This window comes from Salvelinus sp. IW2-2015, linkage group LG32 (assembly GCF_002910315.2).
Source record: "Salvelinus sp. IW2-2015 linkage group LG32, ASM291031v2, whole genome shotgun sequence".
In the NCBI taxonomy this organism is placed as follows: domain Eukaryota; kingdom Metazoa; phylum Chordata; class Actinopteri; order Salmoniformes; family Salmonidae; genus Salvelinus; species Salvelinus sp. IW2-2015.
In genome coordinates, this window is record NC_036871.1 from 12,735,968 (window position 1) to 12,758,432 (window position 22,465).

At 41.0% G+C, this 22,465-nt stretch overlaps 1 protein-coding gene across 2 annotated transcripts in view; it reads left to right on the forward strand.

The window, feature by feature from the left end:
• The first annotated feature begins 5,327 nt into the window (after positions 1-5,327).
• Positions 5,328-22,465, forward strand: part of dpydb (dihydropyrimidine dehydrogenase b) — a 159,742-nt gene continuing 142,604 nt past the window's right edge. The window contains exons 1-3 of one of the 2 annotated variants that reach the window (XM_070436750.1): positions 5,328-5,630; positions 15,794-15,904; positions 21,431-21,513. In XM_070436750.1, the coding sequence (XP_070292851.1) occupies positions 5,601-5,630; positions 15,794-15,904; positions 21,431-21,513 (224 nt within the window). In that variant the 5' untranslated portion in view covers positions 5,328-5,600. The remainder of the gene's footprint in view (positions 5,631-15,793; positions 15,905-21,430; positions 21,514-22,465) is intronic. The other variant, XM_023976995.2, reaches the window with a different exon arrangement.

The window sequence follows — 22,465 nt, forward strand, 5'->3', positions numbered from 1 at the left end:
GTGTGTGTGTGCGTGCGTGCGTGCGTGCGTGTGTGTGTGTTTGTTTGTGTTCAAGAGCAAGTGTACAGTAACACACCACAATGACCCACTTGCACTGTCCTGATATGCAGTTCATACCTCTGTCATCAAATTCAACTATATTCACCATTCCACACACTTGCAATGCTCAGAGACTTCTTTTATTTGTGGATATCATTAGAGGTTCTTGGTAGTTATCAAAACACATGAGGGAGTCCTCTTAAAGATGATCAATTGGGCATGGTTATTTTATACTTTATACTTTTTATATCTCTTTTGTTACATTCACTGCACTAACAGGGATTGAATTACATTCTGTCAATGTGTAGATTGTGTGTGTGTTGTTCTAAATGTTTATTGCCCTGATACATCCCTGAAAAGAATAAAGTTGTATTTTATTAAATTGTATTGTCTGATAGGCTACATGTGTACACAATCGTATTGCTCTTCCAGTGTTTCCCTACTGTATAATATAGAGCAGACCTATGTAACTGCAGGCACCTGAATGTTTGCCTTTTAGAGATACCTTCAACATTCAAACAATGTCCAGGGGGTTCATTTATGAACCGCGCGCATATACAAAACATAACGTAAAATGTGTATACACCAGTTTGTATGCAAAAGTTGGCATTTATACAGTGAGAATGTGCTCACCTCCCCGCAAACGTTACACCATGCGTATGCACATCTGCTAGTGGTTGAAATATTGTATTGCAAGCTGGCAAGTAAATATTTTAATGAAAATGTTTTTCATGAAAAACAAAAAACACAAAAACACATCAACAAGAATGCAGCCATTTTCCGTTACTGCGAAGATATATGTTTTGTTTTTAGAATCTAAGATAATTAGACATAGTGATCTTGTTCCTATTTATTTTATTTTCATAATCATTGCAGAATAAAGTATTTACCTTTTTTGGCCGTGATGGGTTCATATTCCGGAAGGAGCCATACAACAAATGATCATCTGCATTTCTAATTTAATTGGACCTAGTTGCCTAGGAAATAGATACAGTTGAAGTCGGAAGTTTACATACACCTTGGCCAAATACATTTAAACTCTGTTTTTCATAAATCCTGACATTTAATCCTTGTAGAAATTCCCTGTCTTAGGTCAGTTAGGATCACCACGTTATTTTTAGAATGTGAAATGTCAGAATAATAGTATTTCTTTCATCACATTCCCAGTGGGTCAGAAGTTTACATACACTCAATTAGTATTTGGTAGCATTGCCTTTAACTAGTTTTACTTGGGTCAAATGTTTTGGGTAGCCTTCCACAAACGTCCCACAATAAGTTGGGTGAATTTTGGCCCATTCCTCCTGACAGAGCTGGTGTAACTGAGTCAGTCGTAGGGCCTCCTTGCTCGCACACACGTTTTTCAGTTCTGCCCACAAATGTTCTATAGGATTGAGGTTAGGGCTTTGTGATGGCCACTCCAATACCTTGACTTTGTGGTCCTTAAGCCATTTTGCCACAACTTTGGAAGTATGCTTGGGGTCATTGTCCATTTGGAAGACCCATTTGCAACCAAGCTTTAACTTCCTGACTGATTTCTTGAGATGTTGCTTCAATATATCCACATAATTTTCCTCCTCATGATGCCATCTGTTTTGTGAAGTGCACCAGTCCCTACTGCAGCAAAGCACCCCCACAACATGATGCAGCCACCCCCGTGCATCACGGTTGGGATGGTGTTCTTCAGCTTGCAAGTCTCCCCCTTTTTCCTCAAGACATAACGATGGTCAATATGGCCAAACAGTTACATTTTGTTTGATCAGACCAGAGAACATTTATCCAAAAAGTATGACCTTTGTCCCCATGTGCAGTTGCAAACCGTAGTCTGGCCTTTTTATGGCGGTTTTGGAGCAGTGGCATCTTCTTTGCTCAGTGACCTTTCAGGATATATCGATATAGGATTAATTTTACTGTGGATATAGATACTTTGTACCTGTTAAAAATGTTAAAAACCGATTAAAAACGTCAAAGCTACCGCGTATACCTATATAATGTAGGTACATGACGTAATGACGCCACGTAAAATGTTGTGCTACACGTGCAACACATCATTCCTAACCTAGCCCACAATGTCTGCTGTGTGGATCGAGCAGTCAACAAGTCGAGCAGTCATTTGAGCAGTCACTCAAAAGCGAAATCCATTAAAGCCAAGATAATGGGATTCATTGCCCTTGACAATCAACCGTTCTCTATCGTGGGTGATGTTGGCTTTCGCCAACTGGTCGAGCACCGGTACACACTACCAAGTGCGCTATTTTTCAGATGTTACCCTACCGGAGTTACACAGTAATAGCGTTACTGCTATTGTTTTCATGACATACATACTATGGAACGCTGTTTGGGTCTTTGCGTGTCAAAAAAGATACAGTAGCACTGTCAAAGCTGAACAAAAAGTCTGCAAACAAGCAAACACTGGCCACGAATGATGTGATTACAATACCGCGTTGGTAATAAAGCATAATTTGTTCGACCGCAACTTCTGGGGTAGTTAGCTTTAGCTTGGTACCTAGCTAGCACCAATACAACCAGCATGAAAACATTGACCTGTAGAAACTGCAGTAATTTTCATTATTCTTAGCAATGATTTAGGAATCCTTGTGAGTAAGTATTTGCTAGGTTGCCCCTTGTTGTTCGCCTATTGAAATTGAACTTAATTTCATGAAAATAAATAGCTAGCCAGCTACTTAATCCTGTTGCCCAAGCTAACGTTATAAGCAGCCAGCTAGCTTCATCTGACTAGTGAGGTTCGATCGGACCGGGTTCTTTGTTGTGAAGCTAGCCACAATAAGGATTAGGCACAATAGTGGAATGTGTGGTCTGCCTTCAAAATAAAAGTATGTTATTGACAGTGATAGAAATGAATACAAATAGTCGAATTATCCCATACTTTTATTTTGAAGGCTAACCGCAAAGTCCACTCCACTGTTTTATAAATTAGGGTTATTTTAGATGATAACACATAGATTATGTTGTTTTGCTTTGTTTTGTGTGAAGAACATTGTTTGCATCAATGAGCTAGCTAGCTTCTTTTATGACCAGCACTGTAGATGCGCGAGACAACTACCAGCATTATAGCATATGTCTCGATGAATCGTTGTGACATATGAAATACGAGTGATAGTGTAATCAATGTGTAATAACTAAGTAAAATATTGATGAACGTGTTAAATTATTATGTGACTTGCAGTCATATTCAGGTCCTGATTGGTCAACATGCTTATTTGAGCATGTCAAATAGGGTTATTTGTGACATGCAAAGACCCAAACAGCGTTCCATAGAAATCCTGGTTGAGAATTAAATGACTGAACAAATGAACAATGAAACAGCACAGCAAGTAAGTGAAAGGTTTTGATTATGTTTTACTGGTAATGGGGACATTACAACAAAATAAGTTTTGGTCAGTGTGGTGTGTGTGTGTGTGTGTGACCTTTATTTAACTAGGCAAGTCAGTTAAGAATAAATTATTTTTTACAATGACGGCCTACCGGGCCAAACCCGGATAACGCTGGGCCAATTGTGCGCCGCCCTATGGGACTCCCAATCACGGCCGGATGTGATACAGCCTGGATTCGAACCAGGGACTGTAGTGACACCTCTNACGCTGGGCCAATTGTGCGCCGCCCTATGGGACTCCCAATCACGGCCGGATGTGATACAGCCTGGATTCGAACCAGGGACTGTAGTGACACCTCTTGCACTGAGATGCAGTGCCTTAGACCGCTGCATCCGTGTGTGTGTGTTAACTATTTAACTGTACTAGAATGCTTAAAAGGCCACTAAAATTTTAAATACCGGATATCGGTATCGGCCAAAAATGTCATATCGGTGCATCACTWCTAGTAACCTACTGTCAGTACTGTAATTGCATTTCTATTTTAGTAGCTTGSCTTAGACAATGTTTCAGAATTCGCTGGCAGYCCATCATTTTAGGTTGGGGGGAAAAGTCRATGCAAATCATTGTTGAATTCAAACGTTCTGCTAACAGGTCCAAAACATTTGCTTTCTCTTTCAGAAACTGACACAGTCCTTTCCCAGATACAGCATACATTACTGCTAAAGAGTAAAACATTCTAACAACACAGTAAATAGACTGATAGTTTATGTGAAATAGTTGGGTAGTCTACATGTGGTGCTATAGGAACATGACATCATTGYGTATTTCATCTTAGAGCGTATACCAAGGCAGAACATAGAAACCCAGTAATCTATTGATATACTACATATTGAACAACAATTAGTTGTTTGCMTGCCGTGGCCTAATGCCAATAGTTCCAAATAATCCCGCAAAKAAATAATAAATAATACCGCAAATGACATTATTGTCAACATAAAAGGTAAATGCAGGGCGATTTTCTCATTCACCCACGCACAGTTCTATGATCGGTCTGATTTATAACCGGAAACATACATGTATGTATGGTATGGCGTGTGCCAAGTGTATAATTCCTAATATTTTTGTATGTGCGCAGACTTTTCAGAAATGGTGCCTGCAGAAATGTAGTGTGACATTTATGCTATAAATGAGCGTAACGTTTATAAATGAGGCCCCTGGACAGTGTGTTTCCTCCAATATCTTAGTTTGCAGCTGAAAGACAAATCACAGCTCTTTTATTGCACATGGCCAGGGTTGCACAACTGTCCTTGAAAACCGTGGTGGTGAAAGGCAGCAAACAATGCAGCAACCTACAGTAGCCTACCACCTGGGAGCGGATGTCAGTTCAACATCTAGTTTGGATTTACCTTTGGTTGAGTTGTCAACTAATGTAACTTCACCACGTCACCATGTCATTGGATTTAGGTTAACAGTTGGGTGAAAAAAAGACAAAATTCCCTTACTTTAGGTTTTCCACCTTGTTTGAACGTCATCACATTTACTTTTAAGGTTGAAATGACGCAGAAACAACCAGTTTTTGCCCAGTGGGTGCACATGTGACCCTGGACAAAGCATCCACTTGTATTAGTATGTATATGTATATGTATATGTATATGTGTGTGTGTGCGTGTGTGTGTGCGTGTGTGTGTGCGGTGGCGTGTGCGTGTGCGTGTGCGTGTGCGTGTGCGTGTGCGTGTGTGTGTGCGTGTGGTGTGTGTGTGTGTGTGTGTGTGTGTGTGTGTGTGTGTGTGTGTGGTGTGTGTGTGTATGTGTGTGTGTGTGTTTTGGCCCAGTGGGGGGGGGGGGGGGGGGGGGGTGCTGACAGTTCAACATGATGCAGAACAGTTATCCATGCTATGTGCCCCCTTCTCACCTTATAATGGACTCGTAACAAACTTTAACCTTTCAAACTCCCTTATCAGTGTGTCGACATGTCTGGCTCCACCATTTCRAACTAATAAAATTATTATTGGTCCAAAGAAACACAGCAATCTTTATGGACAACATATGTGCAGCTGTGTTTAACTGTTTCAGACRGCGCATTCGGACTGAGAATGGAATAGTCTGGCTCTTTGGATTGCTTTTTTTCTTCCYGTAATAAGCTACTACAGAGCACAAGAGAAGTTTTGAACACACAAACCGAARGGTTTGTTTCAGTTTTACCTGACAGCTAAATGACCAAAGAGAAACATGCTGAGTAAAGACCTTCCGGACATTGAGGTACATGATTTTATAGTTGTTAATCTGTTTTTTTTCACTTGCAATCTCAATTTASGACCCCTGGTTTTGGGAGTGAGGTGTCTTTTTGCTTTACTTTTTATGCGCAGTGTTTAGCCTACCTGCTTGAGCCATGTTGTAAATACATCTGGGTTGGCAAACCGCTAGAATTAGATGGATTGGAGCAGCKAGCAGGAATTTACAAATTAGCCTACTCTCCACGTTTGCCAATTTATGGAGGTATTTTTCTTTGGGATTTTTTATGACTTGTTTTTTTAGGCTACATGGAGAAAGAGAACTTACCTTAAAACAGTATATCGTGTACATGACACTGCAACMTAAATTCCCCATGGGGACAATAAAGTCAGTAAGTAAGTAAGTAGTGTTATTTTGAGCAACGTGCTAGATAAAGTGACACCACGAGACCATTTCTTCAGTCTAAGAGAGCCCATGCGAGTTTTGCACGGAARTTTGCCGACCACTTTCAGTCTTTTCCTTCTGTGATAGACTCACACACTTGTTCAGGCAATGCAATTGTAAAAAGAAATGAATAAACCAGCTACAATGCTACAGCTTCTCATCGGCTAGCACGAGAATTCCTTCTTCCTTCTCATACTAGCCAATCATTCTGTAGCTACCACTGAAGTTTCAGCACCATGGACTGCGCATGTGCAGCCAGTTACAGGATTGCATTATGCCTATCTATTTTGATGGGGGAAAAATATTTACAAACCAATAACCGTTGCTTTAAGAATTGTCCTAAACATTGTAATAATAGTCGATGGGGGATTCTACTACTTCAGTAGCCTACACATTTTTTTTTATCAACACCATGCATAAGCCACTTTTACTAAAGGCAAAACTGTAGACTGAACCAACAAAAAACAGGAATACGGATATTTTGTATCTGCCATTTGACAAGAAGGCCTAGTATAATCAATGCTTGTAAATTAGTATGACTCACCTTGCAAATAMTGTAATCAATGATGGGACATAGGCCTACATAACCTCTAAAAAATATAAGCTTTATACAATAATATCTGGTATTACTGAATACATCATTGTATTAAACCAACCCAAGACATGYCGGTGGATGGGCATGCATAATATCCTTTGACAATGCCTACACCTCTGCCTAGRTGACATGTAGACTTCCTTTTATTGAAGACATTTGAATGGAGAGTGTGCCGGGGTACGTGACGGCCACCATTAGCATTTCTATTAATGGCTGTTATGACAACACTCATGTGACCTTGGCTGTGTCAGGGTGCGCTTAAGACGTGGTCTAAATGACTCCTGTCAGCTGTCGAAAATACCTCACTAAATGTCATAATAATGGCCGTCTGCGGGGCAATTAAACCGGCCATTCATCTTGTGCTGCGCTGGAGACATCTCGTTTTAATATCCTGCCTTTGTGAGAAAGCTAAACGTGCACCTTTGTGTGTGCTCACGGATTCATTAAAAATGTCTAGGATGGCCATCAGTGTTCGTTAGAAATGAGATTMATGTGTCCGCTTACAGAAAGGTCTATACACTTTATGTCTGGCCCTGAACCCTGCCAGGCCAGCCTCCAGAACAGGACTATCAAGTCAAGTGCAGGGACAGGCTATTGGCAACATAGGCACCAAAAATTCCCATTTAAACGATGACAAGGAAACGTGTGTCTCGCAGACATCCGCCTCAGTGTCAAGCGTCTAGGATTTTAACGAGTTGCTCTCCTATCAAGGCTGTAAGTCTAAGCATGAAACCCCTTAGAATAATCCTACAAGTGTTGGAGGCACTGCATGTTTTATACCCCAGCTGAGTGATCATCCATGTGATATATACCACACTTTTAATGCCGGCCTACTGCGGTATAAGCTTAACGCTCCACAACATCCCTCTACCGTCGTACAGAGTATTGTATGCCATTCATTGATAATGTATCGCAACGATGACACTATACCCATAACGTGTTGTATATTTAACCCAAGGATATGTAACCCAGTGATTTAACCATTTGAGTAAAGCATAGCATAGGGCTATAGGGGGATCTATCACATACATCACGCACGTGAAACCTTCACTTACACATTTGTCAAAGAGCATAAGTCCAAAAGAGAGAATATTAGTCCAGGGTCAGGTGATGCAGGCGGGATGCACAGGCGTTTCATCATAGTGTGCTTGGAGATAAGAGGTCATGAACCGATAGCCGAGCTAATCTTTATCTTCTCTCTTCAACAATAACCAAGAGGACATTTGGATTTCCTGGAATGTTCTGTTTCAGGCGTATTGTGGCGTTGTGATCGTCATGAAGTGTCTGCTGACCTGTTTGTAGAGGTCTGAACATGATTTGACACCATAAAGACCCCAAAAACTATCTGCTTACCTTGTTAGTAGGGACGTTCTGACAAGGTCAAAATAGTCTCTCATTAGACAGATGTTCCCAGCTAGGGATGGTACCATGACATGGATGTAACATTTTCTCTTTGAACGTTCCGATAACACATTCTAGAAATGCACCCAAACAATTGTTGCAGGAACGTTCACTGTTCGCTGGGAAGTTTTACAGTGATTCTGTCAATGATTCTCCTCTTATCCCTTTTAAATGTGATTCTTCATGGTGATTACCTGACACATGAACTTATTTCTCTTAATCTCGCTATACCTATTGCAGAACTTTTAACCTATTGGAATCAGTGGCTCTATATTGTGTGCAGTGCCAAAGAACCACTGACATGTAAATAGATGGCCTAGCAAATGTAGCTCCTGGGTAAGTTCACCTTGATTGCTCTGTTAATCAATCAGCAAGTCACAGATCATTCCAGGACTTGCCAACACGAGACTGCCCCCCCGGCACACCCCATCTCTCCCACTCCTCCACCCATCTTCTTATCTCTCTCTCTCTCTCTCTCTCTCTCTCTCTCTCTCTCTCTCTCTCTCTCTCTCTCTCTCTCTCTCTCTCTCTCTCTCTCTCTCTCTCTCTCTCTCTCTTCGCCCAACAGTGAGCTAAATCACACATCGTCCATCTTCTGCTGCCCCCTTTTCCTTTAGTTAAATAATTCCCCTGAACACAGGTGACAGCCCTCCTCCTCCTCCCGGTATAGTGTGTTTAAGCACCCTCTGGCCCAGCTTGTGAGGTCAGGAACGTGTGGTGCTCTGAACTTCTACCCCACAACGCTTCCCACCCTCAACTCAGCCCTCCTCCTCGTGCAAGATAAGGTCCCCTTGACTGGGACAGTTAGCCAATCACAATCATGTTMTTTTTCTTGCAATTTGAGAGAGTATATTTACAATAATAGAGCCACTATATTTTACTATGTGCAACTGGAGAGAACAAACTTAATATTGATTCAAGCATGCTTTCTCCCCCTAGGCGAGAAATGCTATGTTGCTTTAGCCTATAAGCTGGTTTCAATCGAATTGGGCCTTTGGCCTGGGACCATGGCCTTTAGTTGTGTGATTTTGTTAGATTTAATTTCCCCATTCTAGTTAAATACAGCGATATTCAGGGATGAACACAAGGAGGACAGCCTACACTCTCCATAACCTGTATCACTGCATCAGATGTTGGAACTGAATTAATATTGCTGAATGCCCCCAGTGCAGTAGGATACTGTTGCTTTATCTCACCCATGGCGGATCAATATGTGGAAATTCATCTATCGATTTCCAGGTGAAGACACAGAGCAATAAGACAGTGAATTGCCAGCTGATGTTTAACTATCCAGCTCCGGGGAGGATATATGTTACTTTTATGAAAGACTAGAATCTCTGAGGGAGTGGCTGGGGTCTCTTCTACTGATCTCTGGGCATTCTGAGACCTTAGTCAAGTTTGTTTTGAAGTATGATGCTATTCAAAATGGCATTGTGGGAAATTGGAGGGAGACTGACAGAGCTCTTTGTTTGCACTGTGTTATTCTTCATACCCCCGCAGTTTCATGATGCAATAGCCTATTACTAGGATCATTGGTGTCCTACTAAAATTATCTCTGACTGTATGTGGGCTATACCTATGAGTGAACAATGACTTATGTATACACTAAATTACTTATAGGGGGCGCAGTGTTGAGCCCCCCCCCCCCGCCGAACGACACAGACAGCCTGCTAACTCAGGGTTTTTCTGTTATTTTGCTATTTTGTAGAATAATAGTGAAGACATCAAAACTATGAAATAGCACATATGGAATCATGTAGTAACCAAAACAGTGTTAAACAACTCAAAATATGTTTTATTTTTGAGGTTCTTCAAAGTAGCCACCCATTGCCTTGATGACAACCTTGCACACTCTTGGCATTCTCTCAACCAGCTTCATGAAGTAGTCACCTGGAACAGGTGTGCCTTGTTAAAAGTTCATTTGTGGAATTTCTTTCCTCCTTAGTACGTTTGAGCCARTCAGTTGTGTTGTGAGAAGGTGTGGGGGTGGTAAACAGAAGATAGCCCTWTTTGGTAAAAGACCAAGTCCATAKTATSGYWAGAACAGCTCAAATAAGCAAAGAGAAACGACAGTCCATCATTACTTTAWGACATGAAGGTCAGTCAATCTGGAAAATGTCAAGAACTTTGAACGTTTCTTCAAGTGCAGTCACAAAAACCATCAAGAGCTATGATGAAACTGGCTCTCATGAGGACTGTCACAGGAAAGGAAGACCCAGAGTTACCTCTGCTGCAGAGGATACGTTCATTAGAGTAGACTGCACATCAGAAATTGCAGCCCAACTAAATACTTTACAGAGTTCAAGTAACAGACACAACTCAACATCAACTGCTCAGAGGAGACTGTGTGAATCAGGCCTTCATGGTCGAATTTCTGCAAAGAAACCACTACTAAACGACCAATAAGAAGAAGAGACTTTCTTGGGCTAAGATCCACCAGCAGTGGACATTAGACTGGTGGAAATCTGTCCTTTGGTCTGATGGGTCCAAATTTGAGATTTTTGTTTCCATCAGCCATGTCTTCATGAGACACAGAGTAGGTGATTGGATGATTTCCACATGTGTGATTCCCACTGTGAAGCATGGAGGAGGAGGTGTGAGGGTGTGGGGGTGCTTTGCTGGAGACACTGTCGGTGATTTAATTTAGAATTCAAGGCACACTTAACCAGCATGGCAACCACAACATTCTGCACCGATACGCCATGCCATCTGGATTGCACTTAGTGAGACTATCATTTCTCTTTCAACACGACAATGACCCATGGGCTATTTGACCAAGAAGGAGAGTGATGKAGTGCTGCATCAGATGACCTTGCCTCCACAATCACCCAACCTCAACCCAATTGAGATGGTTTGGGATGAGTTGGACCGCAGAGTGAATGAAAAGCAGCCAACAAGTGCTCAGCATATGTGGGAACACCTTCAAGACTGTTCAAGACTCATGAAGCTGGTTGAGAGAATGCCAAGAATGTGCAAAGCTGTCATCAAGGCAAAGGGTGGCTACTTTGAAGAATCTAAAATTGAAAATATTTTATTTTGTTTAACACTTTTTTGTTTACTAATTGATTCCATTTGTGTTGTTTCGTAGTTTTGATGTCTTCACTATTATTCTACAATGTAAAAAATAAAAAATAAGAAAAACCCTTGAATGAGTAGGTGTGTCCAAACTTTTGACTGGTACTATATATGTGACTCACCAACTGGATTCGGTCTTATGCAGCAAAATGTTTTACATTGGATAAAAATAGAGACTCAGAGCTACAAAATGGTATATCATACACAACATTTTTGAGGAACAATGGAAAAGTAATTCTGCTTTGAAAGTTGATACAGTTGTCAACTCACTTTTGAGAAAAGGATCTTGAATGTTTTGCTACCTACTGGAGAGCTGTCCTTTGTCTATACCCATCCAGCATTGTTCACACCCTCTTAAGGCAGCCCCACCCATCTCTTTATGGATTCACATGTGAGGTCATGTGCTAAACAGTGAGGAGTGAAGTAAAGATTAAGACTAAAAGTGGAAGTAGTCTACAAKAAGGAAAAATTCCAGGTAAACAGAAAGTGTTCAGATAGAAATATTTTATAAATATTAGATGACGCTTACCCAGACACACTTGTCTAAATTGATGGGTCATGTGAAAGAAATGCTGTAACCTCCAGTCACATCCAGTGGTGGAAAAAGTATTAAATTGTCATACTTGAGTAAAAGTATAAATCATTTCAAATTACTTATATTAAACCAGACGGCACAATTATTTTATCTCTTTTTTTATTGACTGATAGCCAGGGGCACACTCCAACACTCAGACATAATTTACAAACTAAGCATTTGTGTTTAGTGAGTCTGCCAGATCAGATGCAGTAGGGATGTTCTCTTGACAAGTGTGTGAATTGGACAATTTTCCTGTCAACATGTAACGAGTACTTTTGAGTGTCAGGGGAAATTGTATGGAGTAAAAAGTACATTMTTTTCTTTCGGAATGTAGTGAAGTAAAAGTAAAAGTTGCCAAAAATATAAATAGTAATGTACAGATACCCCCCCAAAAAACCTTAAGTAGTACTTTAAAGTATTTGACCACCGCCCAAATGCCTTCACACCAGTATATTAGCATACTTTATATACTGTTACACACGCACTTATCACATAGTATTCCATACATAAGTTAAGGCCATGCAACCTGAGTTGAAACCTGAGTGAGGTGCACATGTACAGTACATAAACAAATGCATGCRCCATATATTTATGTGGTGGACACTTGATATTGTTGTGGTATGTCACAAAATCATGTTACGACCACACATATCAATATTCATTTTATATTTATAAGTCTTGCTAAGTGGATGGGTCTCTACAGAAGGTTTAAACGGTACASCCAAATGGTTACTTGCRTAATAGCAACATCAGAGATAGATCATGTCAAAATAAAATATACAGTATGTACAAGAACAATATCAATAACGATATCAGTGATAGACGATGTAGTTACTGTATATGCATAAAATCAGGGGTAAAGTGGCTGAGCAGCAGGATAACAAAAATAAATTGTAGTAGCAACTTTAGTGTTAGGAGAGTCATTTGAATAGAGGCACTGCAGATAGTGCTGATGACTGGTCCGTCCAAACCACAAATGTATATATATGTATATATATCTATATTCGGAGAGCCTGTTTCTGTCCTGCCCTCGACTTCGTTGCAAAACTCCCTGATCTTCTCAAAAATATATGTTTGTCTAGCTGTGTCCAGTCCAGGTGGTGCTTTCAGGCAGACCATCTATGGGAGGAAGGATGTCAGCGTTGCACAGCAGCTGAAACCTGGTCCCGACAGTCCAGAATCTCTTTGGCGACAATAACACCAGGCTCCAAAGCTGTAAAACAGGGAATAACAACAACAAAAAATCTGAAGACATTACAACCCTGCACAACATCAATTCACCTCACAAGTTTAGATTAGAAGAATAACCTCATGCAATGCAATGAAAATGATTTTCACCTGAAGTGCTGGTACTGCTTGATCTGTGGCAGCGGCCTGAAGTACGGAGTGTTGTAGCCAGCCATAGCTTTCCACCAGCACCGTACCGTCCTCCAGTCCAACCAGCTGTGGGATGTTGACCCCTGTCACAGTGCTGTCCTTCACAACACCAGCAATCTCAGACAATGTTCACTCTGGTCTTTCTGAAGCGCTGCTTGATGAGGCCGAAAGCACCAGTCAGGGGCAAACTTGGTGTGGCCTGTGATCAGGAAGTGAAGGTCCAGACTGTGGTGGAGCTTGTGCATGGTCCACCAGGCACAATACCAGAGCACAAACTTGTTATTGTTTTGGCCACTGCAGTTATCGCAATTCAGGTCCACACGTGTTTCCCCAACTTCGTAGTTGGTGAAGAAATGGTGCATGTACTGTCGTTGATGACTGCGCTGCTCYTTGCTTGCATGGGCCAGCTCTCTTTTTGATGGGAGGCATTAGATCATTCTCCTTGTATGACTGGTGGAGGAGAGCCAGATGTGTTCTACTGAAAGACAAATTCCAGATACAAATATTTGAGCATTATTATACAATAGATGCAAAATGGCATTCTGAGATAATGTTAATGTTACTGTTCCCACTACAATAACCAAACATACTTAAATACATGTAATTTTGTCCTTGAAGCATTTCATTGAAATACTGTAGAATTCCATTCAGTCCTATGGAGGACTGCTCCTATTGTGGAGTGCCAATATGSCTGACCGGTGGCTTCAAGCCTCTCAATGGCCGAAACATCAGCAGTCCAGAGTTTAAATACCACTGCCAAACGGCTGACATCGCTTCCTAATTTCTGCAGTGTGTGATTGTGATTTTACTGACTCTGTGGAATTAGTGATGTGGGTGCTGGGTGTGATCAGTGGAGACTGATAAAGTCAGCCTCCACYGCTCCTCAGAGGACTGCGAGGAAAGGAGAATATAATCGTGTTTAAAATTATATCTGGAAACCTCCTGCGGGARTGGTTTTCTCTACCCTAAAGGCATAGCAAGACACTTCCCCAAATGATTTGTTTGRTAATGTATTCTTATTCTTTAATAAAATAGAGGGCTGTTATCAATATCATATAATATTAATGAAAGCTATTTTTAGAACTGTACTCGGTTCATTTTCTGGTGTTTTTAGGGTGTAGCCTAACTATAGAAATGAATGAAACTTGAATCATAGGCAAAGTCTGATAAAGAATACCACAAATGCTCCGCATCTCAAAATAATACAACTGTTTCCACACAACAGGCACTGGACCATAGGCTGAATACAGAGTGTACTCTCTATACTTCCCTTACATACATTGATAGTGGTTTTAATAATAGATTCACTGTGCGCGATAGAAAATCAGTTTCTCACTGAAGTGCAAATTGTTGCTTCAGGTCTGGCTGACCTGTTCATTCCCCCACTGAAACCTAAGAAAAGAAATAACTTGCAGATAGCAGCGCCGTTTTATTGTTGTTGTTTGTGTCTTTACCTGAAAAATATTCAAATATTGACAAGACAAAAAAGTTAGTTCTGAAACATTTGATAACAGCGTACCACAATTTACACTCTACTTATAAACGTACTGAGAGCTGTAGGGCTTTCATCCATGTTCATTGGTATGCCGGTCTCTGTTGAATGACATCTTGGATCTGCTTGCTTTGTGTTTCAAGCTTTAATGGTATTATCCAGCTGGCACCCACCTCACAAGCTGCCTTCAAGTCTCAGTTCAGCACCAGGACCAAAGGAGGCTCATTTCAATTTGCGCTTGGCCTTTCTGTTCTTCCCTTTATCTGATTGTGCTAGTCGTGGGTACTGAAACTAATGCGGACATGGTTCCCCTTTACCCTACAAAGAGCATGAAATGAGTATTAGTGTGCCAGTGATGGCTGTTTCCTTTTCTGTTTATGCCCCCCCCCCCATTTCCCTCCTCTCCCTCAGTCAGCTTGGCTGTTAATTGTGTTTGCCATCTGAACAGAGGACCCTGCTCTATATTTGTGTCCATCTTGAAAAACTTGCTCATACCATGATCATTTGACTGGCAACCGTGAATCAATGGGCAATGTGTGTCAGAGAAAGTTACCTCACAGGATGAGAATCTAGTACTCAGCCTCAATGTGGGTCTTGTTTCACGATGCATTTGCCTGCTTGTGAATTATGGATTAGATGAATGTGTTGTGTAATTAATACAGGTTGATATCACAATCCGATGGTGTTTTAGCACAATCAGTGTTAAAGGGAAAGTCCATTAAAGAACTATCTTTGAGTATTTTTGTATTAGTCCACTGTTGATACAGTCCCATAATATTTTGCATGTCAGCAGTCAAGTTTTCAAGATATTGGACTTTCAAGAAGCAAAGTGTCACAGGCCACATTTTAAAATGATTTACTTTATGATTACTTTTGAGTGTAGAAATTGACATTTTCTCTACATATAAACATGTAGCCTAAAGGTAAACATATGCTATACTAAAACACAMAAAAAAATCCTTCTTACCATTAACGATTCAGCCTAAAACAATTCCTATGTGCCTCAATGCTCTCTCCTTTTTACATTTCTTCCAATATAACCTGCATTTCCTCACACGTACAACTCTCAAACCCACTCAATACTGAGACCTTTGTGGTGTTGCAACCCACTCTCACAGCTTATTGTGATCAGACACGAATCAGAAATAGACACGAATTGTCTATTTCACAATAGTGTGTTGGGTCAATAAGCCGCCCTGTGTTAATGAGCCATGTTCAATGTGCCACAGAGTATCCTGTCTCTGAACCCGAGGGTGCAGACCCACGCTGCCATCCACTCAACGGGCGCCAAGAAGACAGAAAGGAAACACTGGAAGAGAAACCCAGAGAAGAGCTGTGATGTAAGTCTGCCATCTTTCCTTCCTCTATACAAACTGTTTTTCATTATGCTCCATGTTCATCTCTAGGGCCAGACATTTTTCCTGACCCTGTGACCGACCCCAGAAAAACTGTAGGCCCAGGAAAAATAACTAGGGCCCAAAGTTTTTTCTGGAGAGGTCACTTAGTGAGAAAAAAGCTCTGATCCTATGATGTAGTTACATTCATATCTCAATCATTCTTAATGTCACGCTTCCCTCTTCAGTCCTCATTGAAATATTTTGGAGTGCCTATCAACAGCCTGAAGTATCAGCTTTAATGGGACATGAATCAGAAAGACCATACCCAGCAGCTGCTGCCCTAAATCGGTTAAATATTGCACATTTCCTCTGCTTATCGTCTCATAGCTCCAGCCTCAGTCAAGGCTCAAAACCATTTTCAAATGCAATTTTTTTWATGCTTTTCCCCTCTGCCATGTGGCGATTGTTTTATTTATTAGAACAATCTCGTTTCCAGAGAACCCATATTAATAAGATGCTTATATTATGTCGGCAATTCCCAACACTAAGCATTTTGTCTAATTATTAATAATAGGGTCTCTAGATGTTGGATTAGACAAATCCTTTGCAGACTATAAATGCAACACTGGTAATTTCAGTGAAAATGTCAATGGTTCTCCCAGTGGCGACCTGTGCTCGCGGTTGTAATTGGAAATGTAATTACAGTATATTGTATTGTATAGCACAAATGAGCTCGGCTAACATGTTAGAAGACTTTACAGAATCAAGTCCTAAATCATAAACATTACAGCCTTTTCAGCTGTCCACCGCACTTCACTCTCAACATGCTAAATTGGCATTGGCAAGGGTTTTTTTWAATGAAAAGCTTGTGCCTCTTTGTAACCCCCCGGGCGAGATGTGACAGAGGTGTTGGTTTTGTAAGGGCTAATTCTATTAAGGCAGACTGGCAGTGTATTCATTGTGTTATCCAAGAGGTCAGAGGGCAAGGTTGATTGGGGGGTGGAAAGGTAATTGCACATGGGAAGAAAATCTCCACCTGCCATTACAGGATAGCACAGCAATAGCAGGACCAAAACAGCTGATTACAATATGCAGACTAATATGGGTTCCCTGAGGGAAGGGAATGAGGGAGCGAGAGCAGCAAGCTGCTGGAACGGGAACAAATGKAGTGTTTTTTGTGTTGATTTTTCCAAACACGTTATTATTAGTTCATCCTAAAGCACAAACACAATATAATAATCACAATTTAAGTACTGTTAATGCAGCTTTTAATATTATTCCCAGCAGCACCACGACAAAGCTCAATATGTTACACTTTGAATGTGGGGTAGGGAAAAAAACGTGTATGCATTTAAAAGTACAGTCGCTAGTGAAAGTCTACAYACCCCTTGCACAGTCTTCACATTTCTCTGCCTTAAAATTCAATCTAACAAGGGATTAAATTCGATTTTTCCCCCATTCGATCTGCACAACCTACTCCACATTTCTAAAGTGAAATAACAGTTAAAGAACATTTTCCTATCGCCTTACAAATACTAAATGAGGATGTATTGATTGCGTATGTCTTCACACCCTTGAGTTTAWACTTGGTGAAGCACCTTTGGCAGCCAATACAGCTGTGAATCATTTGAAATATCATTCTACCATCCAAAAAACTCATCTTAGAGCAACATAGCGAGCTCTATTTTCATGTCATCTGACCAGAGCACCGGTTCATATCCAAGTGACAATGCCGTTTAGCAAACTCCAGGTGTTAACATTTGTTGGACGACATGAAAATAGAGCTCTTTGGCCACGCCCGCCAGTGGTGGGTTTGGAGTCGAAATGAGAATGCATGAGCAGAAAAGAACCGCATACATACTGTAAAATATGGTGGTGGAGCTTTGATGTTATGGGGCTATTTTCCTTCCACTGGTCCTGGGGCCCTTGTTAAGGTCAACAGCATCATGAACTTTACACAGTACCAGGATATGTTATCCAAAATCCTGGTTGCCTCTGCCAGGAGGCTGAAACTTGGTTGCCTCTGCCAGGAAGCTGAAACTTGGTTGCCTCTGCCAGGAGGCTGAAACTTGGCCGCAAGTGGATCTTCCAGCAACACAACCACCCCAAGAACACATCAAAATCCACAAAGAAATGTTGAATTGGTCACAAAATCAACATTTTGCAGTGGCAATCTCGTTCTCGGGACTTGAAATCCATTGAAAACCTGTGGTTTGAATTGAAGTGGGCAGTCCATAAGCGCAGACGAATGATATCAAGGATCTGGGATGATTCTGTAGGGAGGAATGGTCTACGATCCCTCCCAACGTGTTCTCCAACTCATATAACATTTTAGAAAAAGGCTCAGTGCCATTATCCTCACAAGGTGAGGTATTGAAAGGTATTGAAAACAGGGGTGTCAATCATTTTGACCCCTRCCTTTTCGCAAAAAATATTATATTACTTGTTAAACAAAGTCTCTTTCTCCAAGCAATTGTATTAGTATAAAATAATATAATTTTAATATTTAGTAAATATTTTCTTAACTCCATTTCTTGAACTGCATTGTTGGTTAAAGGCTCGTCAGTAAGCATTTCACGGTAAGGTCTACTCCACCTATTGTGTTCGGCGCGTGTGACAAATAAAATTGGATTTGATCGTCACTTTACCCTTACCTATATGTACATATTACCTCAATTACCTCAACTAACCTGTAACCCCGCACATTGACTCGGTACCCCCTGTATACAGCCTCGTTATTGTTATTTTATTGTTGCTCTTTTATTTTTTTCTTTCGTTTATGTAGAACATTTTCTTCACTCTTATTTTTCTTTAAACTGCATTGATGGTTAAGGGCTTGTAAGTAAGGATTTCACGGTAAGGTCTACCCCATGTTGTATTCGGCGCATGTGACATAACATTTGATTTGATTTGAATTTCACTTTCATTTTTTTGCATACAATACWGCTCAGTATRTGAATGATATACAGTCATTTTTACTCATCTTTATCAAGGGTGTCAATAATTTCGGACCTCACTGTATGTCCATTGTTTTTATCAAAATTCCTCAAGCTCAGTTGGTCGGGAATCATTGATGGACAGCAATATTCAAATCTTGTTTGCAGATTTAAGTCAGGGCGGAGTCTGGACCATTCAGGAACACTCCACACCTCTTTGGYATTCAAATGTGTGTAATTGTCCCGCGGAAAAAATAAACTTCTATMCCAGGGTTAGGTCTTCAGAAGACTTAGGGGGATTTATCTGGGCTTTGCTCCTTTCTTATTTATTTTGCTCCGAACAAACTCCTCAGTCCCTGCTGGTGACAAGCAGACACAGCAGAACAGATTTTAACTGAAAAATCCAAGTTTACATAAGTATTCAGACCCTTCACTCAGTACCTTGTTGAAGCACCTTTGGCAGCGATGACAGCCTCGAGTCTTCTTGGGTATGACACAACAAGATTGGCACAACTGTATTTGGGGAGTTTCTCCCATTCTTCTCTGCAGATCCTTTCAAGCTCTGTCAGGTTGGATGGGGAGCGTTGCTTCACAGCTATTTTCAGATCTCTCCAGAGATGTTAGATCGGGTTCAAGTCCCGGCTCCAGCTGGGCCACTCAAGGACATTCAGAGACTTGTCCCGAAGCCAGTCCTGCGTTGTCTTGGCTGTGTGCTTAGGGTCGTTGTCCTGTTGGAAGGTGAAACTGTGCCCCAGTCTGAGGTTCTGAGCGCTCTGTAGCAGGTTTTCATAAAGGATCTCTCTGCACTTTGCTCCGTTATTATTTCCCTTGATCCTGACTAGTCTCCCAGTCCCTGCCAYTGAAAAACATCCCCACAGCATGATGCTGCTGCCACCATGCTTCAGGCATGGATGTTGGCAGGTTTCCTCCAGACATGACGCTTGGCATTCAGGCCAAAGAGTTCAATCTTGGTTTCATCAGACCAGAGCTGGGCTGTCATGTGCCTTTCACTGAGGAGCGGCTTCCGTCTGGCCACTCTACCATAAAGGCCTGATTGGTARAGTGCTGCAGAGATGGTTGTCCTGAAAGGTTCTCYCATCTCCACAGAGGAACTCTGGAGCTCAGTCAGAGTGACCATGGGGTTCTTGGTCATCTCCCTGACCAAGGCCCTTCTTCCCTTGATTGCTCAGTTTGGACAAGCAGCCAGCTCTAGGAAGGGTCTTGGTTGATCCAAACTTCTTCCATTTAAGAAGGATAGATGATGGAGGCCAACTTCAACCCTGCAGAAATTGATTGGTACCCTTCCCCAGATCTGTGGCTCGATACAATCCGGTCTCGGAGCTCTACGGAAAATTCCTTCGAACTTGGTTTTTGCTCTGACATGCACTGTCAACTGTGGGACCTTATATAGACAGGTGTGAGCCTTTCCAAATCATGTCCAATCAATTGAATTTACCACAGGTGGACTCCAATCAAGTTGTAGAAACATCTCAAGGATGATCAATGGAAACAGGATGCACCTGAGCTCAATWTCGAGTCTTATAGCAAATTGTCTGAATACTTATGTAAATAAGGTATTTCTGTTTTTCATTTGTAATAAATTTCAACAACAAAAAAATTAAACGTGCTTTCGCTTCGGTATTATGGGGTATCTTGTGTGGACTGATGAGGATATTTTTTTATTTAATACATTTTAGAACAAAATGTGGAAAAAGTCAAGGGGCCTGAATACTTTCTGAATGCACTGTATGTTGCGCTTAGAGTTGCAAAGTCGGTAGAATATTATTCAAAATATTCAATATTTTTTCTATAACATCTTTTACTTTGAGAATGTGGAGTATGTTGTGTAGATCAGTAGGGGGGAAAACATGTCATTTGATCCCTTTTTAAATTTAAGGCAGCAAAATGTGAAGACTGTGCAAGGGGTGTGTAGACTTTCACTAGGCACTGTACATATCAATTACCCGAGAGCCTCCGGTGTTTTTAATGGTAGGAGGCAGGAGAAAGAAAATTATATATGCATTAGCTTTATAAAGTCTCCCACCCCACTCCCTATGCAACTCCTCTCCACTCCCTACACAAACTTCTCCCTGCTCTTTAATCAAAAATGGGCCTACTGTGATGGCTGTATTTACTTGAATGGTTTCTCTCTCCAGTCTTTTCTCCCATTGTGCATCATTAAGAGGATTAAGTCAGTGAACTGAGTCTGGGCCTGAACTGTATTAGGCTATTAAATAAAGGAAACAGCTTATGGTGAACTTTGTATACGTTATAAAATGGATCTCAATAAAATCCCCCCAGATAATGTAAACCGTGTCGCGTTACTATGTTAAATAGCACAAATTAATCCTCCTTATTTGAAACAGGGAATTTATAAGAGGTCTGTAGCTATAGTGCATTACTCAGTGGTCTAATCCCCCTAAAAGGTCATATATATAAATCTTAGTTAATCTCTATGGTAATGTATTAGTTTAGAATGTATTCAGCTGTTATAGTATTTTCATGACTCTGTTTTAAAGGATGGACTCGTCATCTCATCATGCTACAGTATTTAATATAGAATCTCTCTCTCTCTCTCTCTCTCTCTCTCTAGAGCTGCGTCAAGTTGGAGAACAACTTCGACGACATCAAGCACACAACTTTGAGCGAACGTGGGGCCCTCCGCGAGGCGTTCAGGTGAGAGGAGGAAGCGATGAGAGGAGAGGAGGGGGTCACCATGGAAACGTCCCCGTTGCCATGACAGGAGTGGTGATGGAAGGATGGGGATGGGGGGTTCTAAGTCATTCCTCATTATTGGAGGAACAAATGAGTTTTATAGTCACCATTCAGCCTCTACCTCTCGGAGGGATTCATTTGTCTGAAGGGGAGGCCTCCCCCGAGGCCAGCGTCTTGGCTCTTAAACACAGGAAACGCCAAGCCTGGCTGCACGCTGGAAAAAATGTAAATGTTTCATTTGTTGCTGCTCGCTAGAAAATAATGCTTATGGGAGTCCCCAGGCAGTATTGGAGTACTTTAAGCGTTGAATCATAAGGGTGTTTGCAATTAGRGCTCAAGATTTATTTAGCAGTCATTGGAAATCACAGGAGGGAGACCTTTGACATTGTGACAWGATTGCCAATCTGTTCTCTTGTCTGAAGATGTTTGCTTTACCACATGGCTAGCTACATCAAGGACTGATTTAATTCCACAGTGACAAATAACATGCATACATCTCAAAGTCTGTCATAAGTAGAAGTACATTACACGAGCAAAACATACATATAGATAGACTGTTCTGAGATATAATAATTATAATAATGGTTCCATAAGCCATTTTACTAGAATAAAGTACTGTACAGTATATGGTTAAGTTTTTATGAGTTCTGTTTGAGCAGCCAATACGATTCACAGGTTTGAAACAAGATGACACTAGTTCTTTTAACAGAGTGTTTGATCAATACCTTCCGGAACTATTTTGAAACAGTGAAAGTGAACTTTATTCTGTTGGTCTATGCTTCTCTCTGTTTGCTGAGTCAACACAGCCAGCATCGTTGTAAGGTCAGTTRGGTTGTTACGGCTCAACTTACCTTGTCCATTATGTTTTCCATGTTCTAAGCTATGTTTTCAAAACTATTATGTTTACATGAAC